This window comes from Chiloscyllium punctatum, chromosome 42, assembly GCF_047496795.1.
Source record: "Chiloscyllium punctatum isolate Juve2018m chromosome 42, sChiPun1.3, whole genome shotgun sequence".
In the NCBI taxonomy this organism is placed as follows: domain Eukaryota; kingdom Metazoa; phylum Chordata; class Chondrichthyes; order Orectolobiformes; family Hemiscylliidae; genus Chiloscyllium; species Chiloscyllium punctatum.
In genome coordinates, this window is record NC_092780.1 from 28,689,788 (window position 1) to 28,709,083 (window position 19,296).

The following is a 19,296-nucleotide window of genomic DNA, read 5'->3' on the forward strand; positions in this document are numbered from 1 at the left end:
GTGAGAGCAGTCCAAGAAACAGACCATAACATATTTGAATTTTGTATACATTTTGGTGGGAGAAGTATGGGTTCGAGACTATATTTTAAATTTAAACAAAGGCAACTGAAGGCTATGAAGTTAACGGAAGTGAATTGGAAATTTAAGGCATAGGTCAATAGTGACATAGTGGCAAACATATGAGGGGGTATTTCAGAAAATGTAGAATAGGTAAATTACAACAAATAAAAAATCTACCATCTGTGATTCAATTGAAAATTCTAAAATAGCTTCAAACTCAAAGAAAAAACATATAATTGGCTGGATAGGTTTGTTCCAATGAGACAAGAAACTAGGTCAGGTGGGAGAGCATTTCGGTGATAGAGATCACAACTCTGATGTTAGACATGGAGAGGGATCGGACCAGATGGATGGCAAAGTGTTTAATTGGGGGAAGGAGAAATACAATGTTGTTGGACAGGAAATGGGGTGCCTAAATTGGGAACAGATGTTTTTAGGGAAATGCACGACAGAAATGTAGAAGTAATTTAGGGAGCAATTGCTAATAGTGCTGGATAGGTTTGTCCCACTGAGGCAAGGAAGGGATGGTATGGTGAAGGAACCTTGGTGACAAGATGTGGAATATCTAGTCAAGAGGAAGAAAGAAGCTTATGTAAGGTTGAGGAAACCAGAATCAGACAGGGCTCTGTAGGGTTACAAGGTGGCCAAGAAGGAACTGAAGAATGGACTTAGGTGATCTAAAGGGAATCATGAAAAAGCCTCGGTGGGTATGATTAAGGAAAACCCCGAGGTGTTCTACACTTGTGTGAGGAGTATGAGGGTGGCCCGAGTGAGGATAGGGCCGATCAGGGATAGTAGAAGAAACTTGTACCTGGAGTCGGAGTAGTTAAGAGTGGCTCTTAATGAATGCTTTGCTTCAGTATTCACTAGTGAGAGAGACCTTGTCGTTTGAGAGGACAGCGTGATTTAAAAACAACAAGAGGATAGATAAGTCCCCTGGTTCAGACAGGATATACTCAAGGTTGCTACAGAAAGAGATTGCTGCACCTTTGGCAATGATCTTTGCATCCTCACTGTCCACTGGAGTAATATCAGGGAGGCAGGACGCCAACTCTTGGAACGTTTCAGGGAACATCGATGGGACACGCACACACCAAACAACTTCATCACCCTGTGGCCAACCACTTCTTCAATTCACCCTCCCACTCTGCCAAGGACATGCAGGTCCTGGGCAGTCTCCGCCACCAAATCCAAGCCACCAACCACCGGAGGAAGAACGCCTCATCTTCCCCCTGGGACCCTCCAAACATGCGGCATCAATGCCGATTTCACCAGTTTCATCAACTCCCCTATCCCCACCTCATCCCAGATCCAACCCTCCAACTTGGCACTGCTTCTTAAACTGTGCTATCTGTCCATCTTCCTTACTGCCTAACTGCTCCATCCTCTGCCCTGACCTATCACCATCACCTCTTTCCCCACCTCTCTCTTTCTCCCCCACCCCCCCCCCAACCTCCAACTACCTATCTCCTTCCCAGCTGCCTGTCCCCCACCCCCACATGCATGCGCTGCACACATTCCTGAGGCAGGGCTTATGCCTGAAACGTCAATTCTCCTGCTTCTCGGATGCTGCCTGACCTCATGTGGTGCTGGAAAAGCACACTTCTTTTTGGCTTTGATCTCCAGTATCTGCAGTCCTCACTTTCTCCCTGCAGCTCTAGAAAGCCCTGGTTAGACCATACATGGAATATTATGTTCAGTTCTGGTTGCCTCATTATAGGAAGGATGTGGAAGCTTTAGAGAGGATGCAGAGGAGATTTACCAGGATGCTGCTTGGACCGGAGGGCATGTCTTGTGAAGAAAGGTTGAGTGAGCTAGGGCTTTTTCATTTGAGCAAAGAAGGTTGAGAGGTGATTTGATAGAGATGTACAAGATAAGAAGTATGGATAAAGACTTTATCCCTGGGTGGAATTGGCTATCACGAGGGGGCATCATTTTAAGGTGATTGGAGGAAAGTTTGGGAAGATGTCAAGAGTTAGGTTCTTTACACAGTGGTGTGTGTGGAATGCTTTGCTAGGAGGGACATTTAAGCAACTCTTGGATAGGCATGGATGATAGTCAAATAAGGGTATGTCGGTTAGTTTGACCTTAGTCGGGTAAAAGGTCGCCCCAACAATAGGGCCGAAGGGCTGTACTATTCTGTTCGGACAGAACATTAAAAAAACTGCAAAGAAGTACTAAAATATTAATCAGGCACGAAAAATGAGTATAGGTGAAAGTTAGCCACAAATATAAAAATAAATAGGAAAAGTTTCTTTAGAGTCAAAGTAAGTATCGGCCTTATTAGCTGGGGAATTTGTAATGGAGGATAAAAAGATGGAAGATGAATTGTACAGATATTTTGCATTGAGCTTTACCAGAGAGAATATAATTTTTTTGGAATTCTTTGTAGAAGTAACTTACACTGGTTCCCCTTTATCTAGTACATGTGTTGTCTATCAGTTTTCAGAAGACATTTGATGTGCTACAAATAAGTAATGATTTGGAGATGTCAGTATTAGACTGAAGTGTACAAAATTAAAAATCACACAACACCAGGTTATAGTCCAACAGGTTTTATTTGGAAGCACTAGCATTCGGAGCACTACTCCTTCATCAGGTGGTTGGTACATCTGATACAAGCAAAAGATCATTGTATAAGGAATAAGATATTGGAATGGATACAAGTTTAGCTGGGTTAATAGAAAGTAAAGATGAGGAATAAGTGATCTTTTTCAGGCTTGTAGGATGCCATGAGTAGTGTGCCACAGAGGAAGGTGCTGGGTCCTCAACTCTTTACAGTTTATATAAATCATGTTGGATGAAGGGATCGAAAGTATAGTAGCTAAGTTTGCTGAAGACAAAAATAGGAAAGTATATTGTGAAGAGGACAGAAGGAGCCTACAAAAGGATATAAATAAATTTAAGTTCATGGGCAAAGCTCTGGCAAATGGGTTACAAATGCAGCAAAGTATGAAATTGTCCATTTTTGGCAGAAAGAATGAATATGTCTGGATGTGGGTTTGCTCGTTGAGCTGGAAGTTTCATTTTCAGACATTTCGTCACCGTACTAGGTAACATCTTCAGTGAGCCTCTGGACGAAGCACTGCTGATGATTCCGGTTTTCTATTTATATGTTTGGGTTTCTTTGGGTTGGTGATGTTGTTACCTGTGGTGATGTCATTTCCTCTTATTTTTCTCAGACTTGGTAAATCGGGTCCAAGTCAATGTGTTTGTTGATAGAGTTCCGGTTGGAATGAAACAGACGAATCAACGGAACACGCATGGGATTTCCAATATCAGAGTTCTTAGCAGAGACAGTAATGCAGAGACTCAAACAAATAGCTCTGCTAAAGATCCAACCTAAACTTTGGGTCCACTACGTGGATGACACCTTTGTCTTCACTAAACGAAACAAATTAGAGGAAACATTCAAGACCATCAATAATACCCTTACTGGCATAAAATTCATTTAAAGAGGAGGAAAACAACAACGAACTGCCATTCCTAGATGTCACATTAGAGCGAACTTCATACCAGCGTCTACAGGAAAACAACACATACAGACCAAATATTGAACTACAGAAGCAATCACCCAAACATCCACAAACAAAGCTGCATCAGAGCATTCTTCCAACGAGCCGCTACACAGAGCAAAGGAAAATCACGTATGTGTATTCAAAAAGAACGGGTACCCAATGAACACTGTCCACAGATTTCTCAGCAACAAACCCAACAAGCAGACAAAATGCGTCCAGAAAACCTAGTCACTCTCCCCTACATCAAAGACATCTCTGAAATCACTGCCAGACTACTCAGACTCCTTAGCAACACAAACCCACCAACACAATAAAACAGCAGCTAATGAACTTGAAAGACAACAAGCTAAACTAATGCCCTTTACAAAAAACTGTGCAAGGACTGTAACAAACACGACATTAGACAAACAGGCAGAAAACTAGCCCCCGATACATGAACATCAATTAGCCACAAAATGACATGACTCTCTCTCACTAGTATCCTAGCATACGGATGAGGAAGGATACCACTTCGACTGGGACAACACATCCATCCTAGGACAAGCCAAACAGAGACACATGAGAATTCCTAGAAGCGTGGCATTCCACCTAGAACAATATCAACAAATGCACATTGATTGGACCTGATTTACCACCCCCTGAGAGAAAGAACCGAAAATGATATCACCATAGGAAATAACATCACCAAACCCAAAGAAACACACATACATAAATAGAAAGCAAGAATCATCAGCAATGCTTTGGAGGCTCACTGAAGATGTTACCTAGTATGGTGACAAAACGTCTGAAAACGAACCATCCAGCTCAGCGAGCAAGCCTACATCCAGAACCTCAACATGAGCTACAAGTCTTCTCAAAACTCGCTAATGAATATGTCTATTATCCAAATGGAGAGAGGTTGCAGAACTCTGATGTAGAGAGAGATCTGAGTGTCCTAGTGCATGATGGTTAGTATGCAGGTACAAGAACTAATCAGGACAGCTAATAGGATGTTATGGTTTATGTGAAGAGAATTGAATGCAAGAATCATGAGATTATGCCTCATATACAGGACGTTGGTGAGACCGTATCTTGATACTGTGTAGATTACTGGTCACCATGTTTAGGGAAAGATATATTAATGGGTTGGAAGCAGCTTACAGAAAGCTGACTAGACTGATACCTGGAATGAGGAAAAGCTAGACAGGCTAGGCCTGTCAGTTCTGCAGTTTAGTTGTCAGAGGCAACTTAATTTGAAACAAATAAGATCTTGAGGAAACCTGACCAAGTAGATGTTGAAGGGATGTTAGCACTTGTGGTAGAATCTAAAATTAGTGGTCATTGTTTTAAATGGGTGTCCCCTTATTTTTAACTATAAGGAAACATTTTTCTTCCTGAGAGTCTTTGGAATTCCCTTAAAAAGGCAGTAGATGAAAAATCTTTACATATTTTAAAAGCAGAGGTAGATAAATTCTTTATTCCCTTAATAATAATAAATCTTTGGGCTATAGAAGAATGCAAAATGGAAATTCAAGTCAGATTGGCCATGATCTTATTGAATGGCACAGCAGGTTTGAAGGCAGGCTGACTAACCTGACCTTGCTGCACCAAGAAGCTTGAACATACCTGAAATTTTTAAGTTATTTTTAATTGTGATATACACCTTTTTTAATGTTTTGAAATTAATTAAATTTGCTATTAACTCTTGACTGGAAAACCTTCTGATTGGAAAATCTAACCATATTTTCTGATTAATTTCAAAGGTACTCTGATAGGGTATTGCAAAAGATTTATTTTCCATTGAGCTCTGTTTTACTTTGTTAGTTGGATTTTTATTTTCAGTGTAGCGGAGTCAGCATCAACGATCAGTTTTGTTTTAATTAAAATCCTCAAATGATGTTGAAATTTTCATTGGTCCAGGTGCTAAATCATTCTGAATTAGTAAGTTTTTTTATTTAAGGTTGGTAAAGTAAATTTTTACATAATTGTCTTGCAATTTAAATTATTTGAGATAAACTAAGGTAATTATTTTAAAATCAGAATCAAATTCTTAAATTTTGTGTCAACGTCCATAGCTAATTGTGTTTTTTTTAATCCATTGTGGACAGGATTTACTATCAGCTGCGCTGGATGTTGAAAAGACAACTACCAGTTCGTCTGGAGCAAATCCATGTGTTAAGTTAAGACCCATTGCTTCAATTCTCAGGACACCTACTAACTCATCTTATGAACCTAAGAGCTTGCCACATGGCACCTTGGGTCAGAGGTATTGCCAGTTGGAGTATGGTTGTACTTCAAAATATGTGACCAATGATTACCCTACAAAAAGTGCAATGGCAGCATCAATAGATTCTTCTGAATCAAACAACTGGAATAACAAACAAAAATCAACCCCTGACTTAAAGCAGAACACCACTGAAGTTGGCTCAGTTGAAGAAATTGATGATTTATTTTGGTCTGACTGTGAGGAGTTGGAGGAGGACGGTAATGTGCCAAATACAACATTGAGGAAGACCAATAGTCCAATGTTTTTAGAGAAGACAGTTGTAACTCCTAGAATTATTCCTTCTCCAAAATGTCAAAGAAATGATCTTGCTGTGCTACCAGCGAAATTGCCACAACACGAGAAAACAGACACTGGCAAGACTGAAAGTTCTAAAGTGACTGTTTCTTGCAAAAATAGTCAAGCAATGATTCAGAAAAATTATTCTGAGACTGCACGCAAAACTTCAAAGTTTCATCCATCATTTGAATTTAACCAGTGTCCAACTGCTGTGAGCATCTCCAATTCTGTTGGCATCAGAAAGCAAGGAGACAGAAATTCCTCTGAGATAATTGAAAGTCACGGTCATTCTGCTACGCTGTCGAATGTTGTGCCAAGAACTGAATTTTGTAGTTCTATTCCATCTGACAATATTAGATCAGCAAATGAATTAACTCCAGTGCCGCAAAATCATTTAGGAACAATCATACGAGGGAGTGCTATTGGCTCATGTAAACTTGTGTCTTCAAACCTGCAGACTCCATCTCCACCTCAGCAAGTAAGTTCTACTGGTACTAAAAACTGTCTAAATCCAATGTTATTGAGACCAAGGCTCCCTCTACAGAACTCTTCAATCCCTAAACATTCCAATGGAGACGTCAAAAGAGCAACTATGTCCACTAGTGATCCTCGAACATTAATATGTGGTTTTGAAAGCCCATCAGCTGCTATTGGAGCTCAATATTCACCGGCAACAAATTCAGGTTGTGTGGGAACCCCTGTTACCAATCACTTGATTCAGTTGGTATCGGCAGCTAATCGAACACCAGAAGCTGTGAGGTTAGACAGGCCCCGACTGAAGCGACGCTTTCCTGGACCTGCTGGAATTCTTCCTCAACAGGTATGATGGGAGATGTTACATTAAGAATGAACCAGTTATTTTGATTTGTTATGTCTAGTTAGTCCCCAAATCAAAATTGTTGTGCAGTACTGTAATTGTGAATACTGCCAGGAAGTAGAAGAAGAAAGCAATGAAATGTCCTTGGTTTTTCCTTTCCAATAGTTACTTAAGGGACAATTGGGGTGCAATCATTGTTAATGTGTCGTAATCCACAGGCCTGACTGAGAGTTTTGGAGCCATTACTTCAACTGGCAGAATTTTTTTCAATTAACTAAATCTGAAATAAAAAGTTACTCTTGATAATGGAGGACATTTACGAAACTGTAATTAAAAATCCAACTGATTCACAAATGTCTTTCAAGGAAGGAAATCTTTTGCCCTTATCTGATCGAGCCTATGACACCAGACCCACAAAATACAAAGATGCCTGAGAAAAGTAACATTCTAACCCTGTGCAGGTCCTGTTCCATTGATAGGGCAGGTGTTGGGGAATGACCTTAAGAGTCCTCAACATTGACTCTGATTCTGGGTCTCGTAAGATCCAAAATGGACAAAGAAACTGCTGGTTGTCATCCCCTTCAAATGATAAATCGGTGCTTTCTGGAACACCCTATCCCAAAGAGGCGCTCTCTCTCTCTCTCTCTCCCTCTCCCTCTCCCTCTCCTCTCTCTCTCTCTCTCTCTCTCTCTCTCTCTCTCTCTCTCTGTGTCTCTCTGTCTGTCTGTGTCTGTCTCTCTCCTTAACTCACCCCCCACCTCTCCAAAAACTAATATTACCTCATCAGAGCCAGCAGCTGATATCCTGGGAGGACAATGGTGACTTTACCTTTACTTTTATTTACTAGAGGGCTCAGGAGGTCCAGTCATTGAATATGACCAAGGCAGACTGGTAGATTTCAAGGTACTAAAGTCACCGAGGGAGATGGGGATAGTGTGAGGAAATGGCATTGAAGTAGAAAATCATCCACGATGTAGTTGAAAGGCTAAGCAGGTTTGAGGGCCTTGGAAGAAGTATGGAGGGTAGTAAGGGCACTGAACGTACTCTGGATGGAGGGCTTAAGTCAAACAAAAAACTGAATATAATATTTGCTAGCCTTGTTCTGAGGTAGGTAGTTAGTGAGCAGTAAATGGATAGCTGGAGAACATATTCTCAATTGTCCAAAGAATAGTGGGAGCATTATGCAAGGCTTTTTTTTTAACACATCATTGAGTATTCTGCCTGAAATTGTTGGAAGCAGAAACAGATTTTAAAGTTTGGAGGATAAATAGTTGATGACAAATTGAAAAGGCAGGAGAGTGTGAGAGGTGTCAGTATGTGAGGGGGCCAGTGTCTCTCGCAATATAATTGCTTGCCTTTCTTCACTTCCAGAAGCTTCTATCAATAATCTTTGCATTTTCCTTTTCCTGACATTGGTAAATTATACACAAATTTTTCATAAATTAAGATCATTACTGTACCTAATGTACTTCGCTTTAATTTGACCTCTGCTTTGCTTTGCCTATCCAGGTCGAAGATTATTTGTAGAGATTCAAGATGGAAATCATTTGTCTTTTCATTGAACTTCATTAATTATTTCAGAAGTGTCATTCATCTGACAAGTTTACTTTTGTGGTGATGCATTACTAATTCTATGTAAATTTTCCCTATTCAATTCTGCTGTGTGAAACAACTACAGAAATAAATTTGTAATTGGGTGTATTTAGTGTTAGTACCAATATACTTTCGGATTATTTTCGGTATTAAATCATCTGTCGGCATTGCATTGGTCGTCCTGTATCTCAAAGCTCCTAAGTTTGATAGGGCAACCTTTTGAACATTTGGGTATTGTGTAATTTACCTTAATATGAAACTTTCTCAGTCATTCATTTATTCAGTCAAACACACAAAAAGTAAGTGAAATGACTACTTGTATTTCCATGTCCTGCTTCTCCCCATTTGGTACTTAACTAGAAAATTAAAAATCACCAAGTAAGCTGATTGCTACTTGTAAAACTATTGGGTGTACTTTGCTATCCAGTATTGCTTGACATCATTGTCAGCTGTCCCCCAATTTGAAGGTGATATCTGTTCAGGGTTGCAGGTTTCTGATTGTCTTCACTGGACTGAATAGCCGATGTGTCGATCTATGGACATTTGGGTCAGGATACCCTATGAAATAGTGGGATTCAGAATTTCTTTCCTTTTCTGCAGCTGCTCTGTCTGCTTCAAAGAGAGCTTCAGGGTGTTATAGCATTTTCTCTCTACTCCCCTGGAATGCCTGCCATGGGTACTGTTCAGCCACTGAGACTGTGCCAGTGCACTGTGGTTGATTTTCCGATCTTGCCAAAATGTTTGTGGAAATGCCTTCAAGAAAGATGATGATATTTGTTCAGACGTCCTCTCATTACACTGAGGATTCAGCAGCAGCATTGCTGGTATAATTTACATAATGCAGTTGAGTTGCTGAGGCATAGTCCAGGTCTTGGTGCTAAATAATAGTGAGGTAACAACAGCTGCTTTGTACAGTGGGACATTTATTGATTGGGAGATTTCTTGTTAAATGCTTGATGTCTTAATTTGCAAATGGATGAACTGGCGGAGCTCATATGATCTATTTATTTCATCGCTGATGGATTTTTGAAAGAGGGTGTTTTTTTCAAAGTCTATGGAGGGAGGAATATTTGACTGACCAAGTGTAAGGTGATATGAGCTTAATACGGGCACTTGAATTTCCTTAAATTATTTTAGTTATATGATTGATAATACTGATATTCTATGGCCATGTTTGTGATAAACTTTATATTAAGATATTATTGACTAACTATAACATATGAGAGAGGAAATCACCTGTGATTGTTAGCACTGCTGCCTCAGCGCCAGAGACCCGGGTTCAATTCCCGCCTCAGGCGACTGACTGTGTGGAGTTTGCACATTCTCTCCGTGTCTGCGTGGGTTTCCTCTGGGTGCCCTGGTTTCCTTCCACAGCCCAAAAATGTGCAGGTTAGATGAATTGGCCATGCTAAATTGCCCCTAGTGTTAGGTGAAAGGGTTAAATGTAGGGGAATGGGTCCGGGTGGGTTGCACTTCGGCGGGTTGGCATGGACTTGTTTGTCTAAAGGGCCTATTTCCACACTGTAAGTAATTTAATCTAATTGGATAATGCACAATCCATATGGGTGGAGGTAAGAAGTAATAAGGGGAAGATTATACTCGTTAGAGTAATCCATATACTGTTCTTTAGGACTATCTGGACTAGTAGGGGTTTGTTTGCAATAATCGTAGTTGACTTTAATCTTTGTGGAGATTGGGTACATTTAAATTAGTAAAGGTATCCACAAATGTTCACTGTGTATTTGGACAGATTCCTAGGGCAATATGTTGCAAATGCAACCATAGCTCAGGCTGTTTTCAATCTGGTATTGTGTGATGAGGCCAGGGGAATTTAGAAGTCAGTTTGAGGGTCAAACATCTATACTAATCTTACAAAGGAATGAAGGCACTGTTGGCTGGAGTGGTCTGGAAAAGAAGTATAATATAAAAACTGGTTTAGGATCAATGAAAGGCATGACTCCGAGCAAAGGTATATCCTGGTAAGGAAGAAGGATTCTAGGAAGGGCAAAAACATGGCTAACCAAGTAAGTTTATATCAAAGTAAGTTTATATCCAAGTAAGGATTATATCAAACTTAAAGGAAAGAAAACATAAAATATAGAAAAGTTTAGTGGTAAACCAGAGGATTGGGAGAGTTTCTTTTAAACTAATGAAAAATGATCAAAAGACACTAAAAATAGATGATAAACTGTGGCGCTAAACTAGCAAGTAATATAAAAACAGACAATGTACACTTAATGGTAAGGTCCTTGGGAGTGTTGCTGAACAAAGAGACCTTGGAGAGCAGGTTCATAGTTCCGTGAAAGTAGAGTTGCAGGTAGATAGGGTAGCGAAGAAGGAATTTTGTATGCTTTCCTGTATCGGTCAGAGCATTGAGTATAGGAGTTGGGAGGTCATGTTGCAGCTGTACAGGACATTGGTTAGGCCACTGTTGGAATATTGCATGCAGTTCTGGTCTCCTTCCTATCTGAAGGATGTTGTGAAACTTGAAAGGGTTCAGAAAAGATTTAGAAGGATCGTGCCAGAATTGGAGGATTTGAGCTATAGGGAGAGGCTGAACAGGCTGGGGCTGTTTTCCCTGGAGTGTTGGAGGCTGAGGGGGTGACCTGATAGGCGTTTATATAATCATGGATAGCATAAATAGACAAGGTATTTTCCCTGAGGTGGGGAGTCCAAAACTAGAATGCATAGCTTTAAGGTGAGAGGAGCTAGATTTAAAAGGGACCTAAGGGGCAACCTTTTCACGCAGAGGGTGATGAGTGTATGGAATGAGATGCCACAGGAAGTGAGAGAGGCTGGTACAATTACAACATTTGAAAGACATTTGCATGGGTATATGAATAGGAAAGGTTTAAAGGGATATAGGCCAAGTGCTGGCAAATGGGACCTAGATTAGGTTAGGATATCTGGTCGTCATGGATAAGTTGGACTGAAGGGTCTATTTCTGTGCTGTATATCTCTCTGACTCTAAGAGCTTCTTTTAAATATATAAAAACAAAGGGAGCAGCCCAAGTAAACACAGGTCTTTTAGAGCACAAGGCTTTGAAAATAATGGTGAACAAAGAAATGGCAGAGAAGATAAATAAATATTTTTCATCAGTTTTCACAGTAAATTCACCAATAGCATTCTAAATTACTGTATAATGGAGAGTGGTAGGAAATAAGTACACTAATTATCACTAGAGAAATAGTTCTCATGAAACTAATGGGTTTTCTAAAGGCTCTTAAGTCTTCTGGATATGATGGACTGCATCTGGGTTTTTAAGTTACTAATGAGTGTCAGGTCAATCATGATTCTATTGAATGGAGGGGCAGGCTCAAGGGCCCAATGGTCTATTCCTATTTCTATTTTTTGTGGTCTTATTATTAACAGGCTTATTATGGTAAATGTGAAGAGGTTATTGTCCCATGCAGATTTGGGCAAGAGGTGGAGAAAATTCTTCTAAAAGTAGTGTATCAGTTAAGTTCTTTCTGCAGTCATTGTTTTTACCTCTTTAGCCACAGAAGGCTATTGAGGTTGGGATGGTAAGTGTATGCAAGGCTGAAATAGGCAAAGTTTTAACTAGTCAGGGAATCGAGGATTATGGGGATAAAGCAGGAAAGTGGAGGTGAGGATTATTAGCTAAATTGTAGATGAGACCTGATGGACTGACTAGCCTACTTCTACTTCCATGCCTTCAAGTCCAGCTTTTCGTTTCCTTTGTGTTCATAGTAATTGTGTACTTTACTGGGTGGCACAGTGGATAGCACTGCTACCTCTCAGCGCCAGAGACCCGGGTTCAATTCCCACCTCAGGCGACTCTCTGTGCGGAGTTTGCACATTCTCCCTGTGTTAGCATGGGTTTCCTCTGGTCTCCTCCCACAATCCCAAAAATGTGCAGATTATGTGAATTGGCCATGCTAAATTGCCCGTAGTGTTAGGTGTAGGGGTAAATGTAGGGGAATGGGTCTGGGTGGGTTGCACTTTGGTGGGTCAGTGTGGACTTGTTGGGCTGAAGGGCCTGTTTCCACACTGTAAGTAATCTAATCTAGTAAATAAAATAATTAACAATGTTGAACATTATTAACAATGTAATTCCAAGGCTTGTAGCTAGATATTTGAATATGTATCCTTAAAATGTCTACTAGTAATGAGGAACCGTACCAATACATAGGCATGTATTCTGTAACAATAAAAGGACTTTAATTCCAAATGTAATTTTTAGTTTATGTAGCATGGACTAGTGTAATTGAAACTGATGCTGAATTTGTAACTAACTCTTTAAAGCATGTTGTCTGATAATTGACTGCTCACCGTGCTTGTCTTCCAGCATCTTGGGAAAAACCTAGATGATGTCTTAATTTCAGATCCACAGACGCCAACTCATGGTGCAGTGCCAAAGCTAAGGCCTCAGGTAAGCCTGCAGAGACCTGCACAGTTTCTAGAAATATTATAATGTAGCTTGTTGCCTGGCATATTTTCATGTACATTCTGTGAAAGATAAGATGAAAGCATATTGCATATCCCTAAGGTGTTCCTCAAAGGGTGGTGGTAAACCACTGTCTTGAAGTGCTGCAGTCCATGTGTTAAAGCTACACCCACAGTGCTGTTATGAAGGGACTTGCAGGATTTTGACCCAGTGACAGTAAAGGAACAGCAATTGCTATTTGAATTCATGATAGTATCTAAGCTTCGAGTAGAATTTGTAGATGGTAGCATGACCATGCTGCATGTGTGTTCCTAAGGAGCAAAAGTTGTACTTCTGGAAGGTGCTGTCAAAAGAGGCTTAGTCCGTTACTGCAGTACATTTTCAATATGGTACACACTATTTCCACAATGCATTAGTGATGAAGGGAGTAAATCGGGGTGCAAATCATGTGGAGTATTGGTGATGCACCCCTTCAGGCAAGTGGGAGTATTCCATCACACTCCTGACTTCAGCCTTGTAGATTATGGACAGGCTTTGGGGAGTTGGGATCTGAGTTGCTTGTTGTAGAATTCCTAACCTCTGACCTGTTCTTGTAGCCACTATACCTGTATGACTAGTTCAGTTCTGTTTTTGGTCAATAGTAGGATGTTGTTAGTCCGGGTGGGAAATCAATGATTTTGCAATCCAATTAAATGTCATGCGGTGATGGTAAGCTTCTGTCTGACTGGAGTTATTCATTTCCTGGCACTTGTCAATATGTGCACACGTGTTATTTGTCACTTGTCATCCCAAACCTGAATATTGTCCAAATCTTGCTGCATTTGGACATTGGCTGCTTCAGTATCTGAGGACGTTCCATCTGTCCAAGCTATGTTCCCAATGTCACAAGAATCTAAAGACCTCTGTCCGGCACAATCTTTACAGTCCCATATTCACTTGTTTTGACTTACCATTTTTATATTGACTTGTACCAAGAGTAGTCTCCACATTGCTACTTTGAATGCTCTGCTTGCCAATTTCAGACCTCTTCTGTCTCGCTCTGGATGTGTCTCACTCCTCAGAAAAGATGAACCAATTGTAGAGCTATGGATTTGGCTTTGACTGCACTTCTCAGTTTAGCCATTGCTTTCATTGTTGTGTTGAACTCAGCAGTAGTTGGAAAGCGAGACAGCATTGCCTCCCAGCATGTTCCTTGAATGGTCCAAGCACCTATCAGTCTACAGATGAAGTGACTTTTTGTTTCTGGAAACTGCTAATATGCACTAACTTCAGAGGTCAGTGCAGCGGCAGGAAATAGATGTTATGTATCTCTGGGGACTCCTGCATTATATGCCTGGTTTTCTTTTTCCTAACTACTGATATGTCACCCATTCCTCTTGTAAAGACTATGCCTTTTTTTGTTTCTTTTGTTTTCAGTCATAGACTGAAGTGAGAAAAGAACTGTTTTCAAAACCAGCGATTGTAAGGAATGCTGTATTATTTGAAGTAAAGTAACTTGATACTCATTATGAGCACTGATTGCACAGCTGTGGGTTACAGCAGTGGTTATTGATGCTCTGAACCCAAATGTTGTGTACAAATGGAGCTTTGGCAACAATCAATGGATTGGTCATGAGCCTGCAAACCAATGAAAATTCAACTGCCTGCCAACAACTTTGTGACTGGTTCTCGAATTACTGAGCACCTTTTGGGGCTGTAAACAAAATTATATTTTTGGACCACCATCAATTTAGGAGCTTTCTTTCTGTTCACTAGAGTAAATCACTTTAAGCCTGAAGAAAACTAATTCGTAGTTATTTCAGTGACTGCTGTAAGCTGTAGTTTTTAATTAATAAGAGATTTTCTAAGTTTGTCAGCCACATAGGCTCTTGCAAACCAGTGGAAACATCCTGAGAAGGATGACTGGGAGGGGAGCATTCTGACAAGAATCATCTCAGCAAACCTTGTGCAAAGAAACCACTGAATACTTTACCTCCTTTTATCTCTCTGTCCACAACCCTTTTTTTTTGTGTAAAAGCGAGTTAATAAGGAGACTCCAGTTTTAATTAAGAGTTATGTGATCATGGTTTATGACAAATGGCTAATTACTTGTTATAGATAGTAATTTTCTTGTTGTTAAGCAGAAAGGCCAGAAACCTGGTCTTTGCTTTCTGGCATCCTGGATATAAAAGACAGGTAAATTGGGGAATTCTGTGTTCTTTTTTAAATTTTCAGCTTTTGTGACAACTTAGTCATAGAGAGGTACAGCATGGACCTTTGGTCCAACATACCCATGCCGAACAGATATCCTAAAATAATATCGTCTCATTTGCCAGCATTTGGCCCATATCCCTCTAAACTCTTCCTATTCTTAGACCCATCCAGATGTCTTTTAAAAGTTGTAATTGTGCCAGCCTCCACCACTTCCTCTGGTAACTCATTCCGTGCACGCACCACCCTTTGTGTGAAAAAATTGCCTCACAAGTCCCTTGTAAATTTTTCCCCTCTCACCTTAAACCCATGCCCTGTAGTTCTGGACTCCCCTAACTTCAGGAAAAGACCTTGTCTATTTACCTGATCCATACCCCTCAGATTTTATAAATCTCTGTAAGGTCACCCCTCAGCTTCTGAAGGTCCAGGGAAAACAGCCAAAGCCTATTCAACCTCTCCCTATAGCTCAAACCCTCCAACCATGGCAACATCTTTGTAAATCTTTTCTGAACCCTTTAAAGTTTTACAACATCCTTGTGAGAATTAATTTCCAGCATGCTACCTGAGTGAAGCTTGACACCACATCTCCCACCCCACCCCGCAAATGTTTAACGTGTAGGTGGCCGCAGCCATGAATATGTTATCCACAAAACTGTCACCCTCCGAGATGCACCTCAGTTCTTCCAGAGGCTGCCTGAGTTCCATAAGATAGAGCTCGAGAGGTTGCAACTGACTATAGTCACAGGGCATGCAATGCATGCAGACATGTACACTCCTGATCAGAGCTGCCCTCTAGTCTATTAGATAATAAATATTGCTGCCCTTTCTTAAAATCAGAGGCTTGCCATCTGTTGAAATTACTTAATTATAGGAAGCTATCTCAATGTTTTACTTAACCCTTAATTTCAAAGTCTTGCTCTTTAGACTGCTTATCTTTGCAGCGAGGGAAACGAAAGCTACAATTCTCACCAGCCAATTAACTTCCAACTTTACCTTATTTTGTTGTTTTCAAAGTTGTGTGCCCACATCAATTCCAGTTTCTGACTCTCCTCTGCTCAGTCAAAACAATAACCATGCAACTGAAGACCGGCTTTATCAGTGTCTTTTCACCCCACTGCATCCTTGTACAGCAGTATGCCACCTCAGTGAAATTGTGAAGATGATAGATCCTTCATTTTGAAATCTTCTGCTTGCAGGCTGCAGTGGTAATTACTAGCCAAGCATCTGGTAACTGACTTAACACTGCAATCAGCTCATCAATCAGGATTTAGAAAAAACATTTACAATACTTTAGGCATGTTCAATAGGTGGCTGCAGATTGTCTTTGCAATGAGCAAAAGTCCAACTTGGTGTCGGCAAAGATTGCAGCCAACAGCAAAAATGGTTAGGTTTGTTCCATCAATGAAACAATAAATGGAAAATACTTAAGGCTCTAGACAGGATACAGTCAGAGGTGATACCAAGTTGTATCTTGGTTTAAGTGGTAGCAAACTCGAATAAAAGATTAACAAAAATGGATGATTAATTGTGAATATTGACTTCTATAATTCTTGAAATTTTTTCCCAGAAAAAGTGACTCTTTTACTGCAAGTCATTCTTAATATTTTGTTGTTTTTTCATGAAAAACCATATTCTATTGATGGTTGGATGAGAAACTGCATTCTATATTGATTTATTTTCATTCATCCTCCTTTCTCTTAACTGCATTTTTCCCTTAAGGATATTCTACAAGTTGTGTGTGAATTTTTGCTGTAATATTAAAGATTGATGAGCCAACAAAGGACTACAAAGAAAGCGCAGAGCAGGATTGCCAGAAGTCCAAATGGGAATTGGAAAACTATTTGGATTTTTCAGTCCTGTGGATTGATGAATGTGAAAAATGCTTCTCAATATTTATCTACATTGTTTCACTGTGAATAATTTTTCAATCTCAAATTAAGGAGGTCCCTGGTTCTCAACAATCTGTTGAAGATGACTTTGGTAGAGGTCCATGGGCAACCATGAAAGCAGAGTTGAGATTGGATGAGGAAGATGCTGACTGTTTCCTTCGAAGTTACAGCATTGTCATGGTCCTACGAAAGGTATGACTTACAAAAATACTTATAGTCGTGATATCATGTCTAGCCTTTTGGTTTACAGCTTATTATCTATAATATTCACATGGGTGGAATGCAATTACATAGTGACTCTGCTATACAAAAATCTTGAAAGAAACCCTAATTATACAGACAAATTCAGATCCCAATGTGACAGTTTATGAATTTGAATTCTTTCTTTGTGGTTTGTTCATGAGGTGTTCCGAGCAAGGCCCACATTTATTACAGATTTCTAATTGTTTACAAAAGGTGGTGAAGAGTTGCTGCCTCAAACGATTCCAGTCCACATCTGGAACTTTGTTGGGGAACTATAGGAATTTGACACCATGACAGTGAAGGAATGGCAATATAGTTCCAAATCAAGGTAGTGTGGGCCCTGTGGAGGAACTTGCACGTGGTCATGTTTTCATGCATCTAATGCCCTTGTTCTAAGTAGTGGAAGCTGTGGGTTTGGAAAATACTGTTAGAGAAGGCTTGATGTGTTGCTGTAGTGTATCATATGTATCAGTGTACACACCGCTGCACTGCATTGGTAACAAAGGGGATTAACATTTAATGTGGTAGATGGGATGCTTGTCAAGCAGGCAGTTTTATTGTCTGATAGTGAGCTTTTTGCACTTTGAAACTATGTTATGAGGTTGAAGAAGTGCACTGTACCTTTTAAGAGTTGAAAGCTTGGTGCTGTTGGCACCAAGTGTTCTGAACAAGATACAATAAATCCATAAGAAATAGGTGTGGACATAAGCCCATTCGGCCCATCAAGTCCTCTCCGCCATTCAGTCATGGCATTTTAATGCCACTTACCTGCACTCTCCCCATATCCCTTAATTCCTTGGTCCAGCAGCTAGAGTAGCTGGTTGCCTGGAGACAAAAACTAATTTGATGCAGCCAATTAGTTTAAATTATACCCCATGTCGTAACAACTGCACTCATCTAGGTGAGTGGAGTATATTGCATCAATTCCGAGCCAATGGTCTCTATCAGCTGTACACCACTCTGATATTCTGCATTTGACTTCTGGTTCTGGATGTTGTTACTGCAGGTGGGCCTTGGACATTCGGACAACCAGTAAGAAAATTAGAGGAACATTGCTGCTGACCTGTGCTTCTAGTGCTAGACAGGAATTAGTTTTTATTCAAGGTCACTTTAATTAACAACTGTAATGGTTTTCAAGTATCCTTCAGGGAAGAAATCTTTCCTGTCTTTACACACTCTGATCCATGTATGACTAATATCATGAAAACAGATTATTCAGTCATTATCTATGGCTGTTTGACTTAGCTTGCTGTATGCAAATTAGCTGCTATGATTCCTATATTACACAAGTGGCTGTGATTAGAAATATACTTCATTTGTTGCAAAGTACTTTGAGTCATCTTGATGTTATCAGAAGGCTCGTGATAAAAGTTATTTTTCTTTAAAATTAAATGGAGCAGACAACGTTCTGAGTGCACTTGTTAGTTTTATAGAATTTGCTTTTGTTTTATTGAATTTATTCTTATATAAATTTTTTTTGTTTCTAATATTTTAACCAACACTTCATTGTTTCTACAGGCAGCCTTAAAACAGCTCCCCAAAGGCAAGGTCCCAAAAATGGCAGTTCTTGTAAAGTCACTGACACGCACAAATACAGATGCCAGTGCTGTTTTTAAAGATCCATCAGGTAGAGCTTTCCTTATGAGTTTTCACAGGTGTGCTATCTGTCTGGATAGCAGGTCTGGATCAATCTGAGCACCGGTTTAGATAAAGTTGTTCTCAAGTTATTTCAATGAGATTAGCTGTATGGATTAGGAACTTCATTTTACAATCATCTCTTGCCGACTTTACCTTCAAATTATTAGAATCATAGAGTCTTGGATGTACAGCATGGAAGCAAACTATTCGGTCCAACTCGTTCATGCTGACCAGATATCCTAAGTTAATCTAGTCCCATTTGCCAGCATTTGGCCTATATCCCTCTAAACCTTTACTTTATATATACCCATCCAGATGCCTTTTAAATGTTGTAATTTTACCACCCTCCACTTCCTCTGGCAGCTCATTCCATACATGCATCACCCTCTGCGTGAAA

The 19,296-nt window shown here is 40.0% G+C and overlaps 1 protein-coding gene across 4 annotated transcripts in view; it reads left to right on the forward strand.

Moving 5' to 3' along the window:
* hrob (homologous recombination factor with OB-fold) overlaps nt 1-19,296 on the forward strand; it is a 52,361-nt gene that overhangs the window by 12,549 nt on the left and 20,516 nt on the right. For 3 of the 4 annotated variants that reach the window (XM_072561694.1, XM_072561697.1, XM_072561695.1), the window contains exons 3-6: nt 5,666-6,940; nt 12,841-12,924; nt 17,070-17,210; nt 18,780-18,888. In XM_072561694.1, the coding sequence (XP_072417795.1) occupies nt 5,666-6,940; nt 12,841-12,924; nt 17,070-17,210; nt 18,780-18,888 (1,609 nt within the window). Of the gene's footprint in view, nt 1-3,242; nt 4,526-5,665; nt 6,941-12,840; nt 12,925-17,069; nt 17,211-18,779; nt 18,889-19,296 lie in introns of all 4 variants that reach the window. The other variant, XM_072561696.1, reaches the window with a different exon arrangement.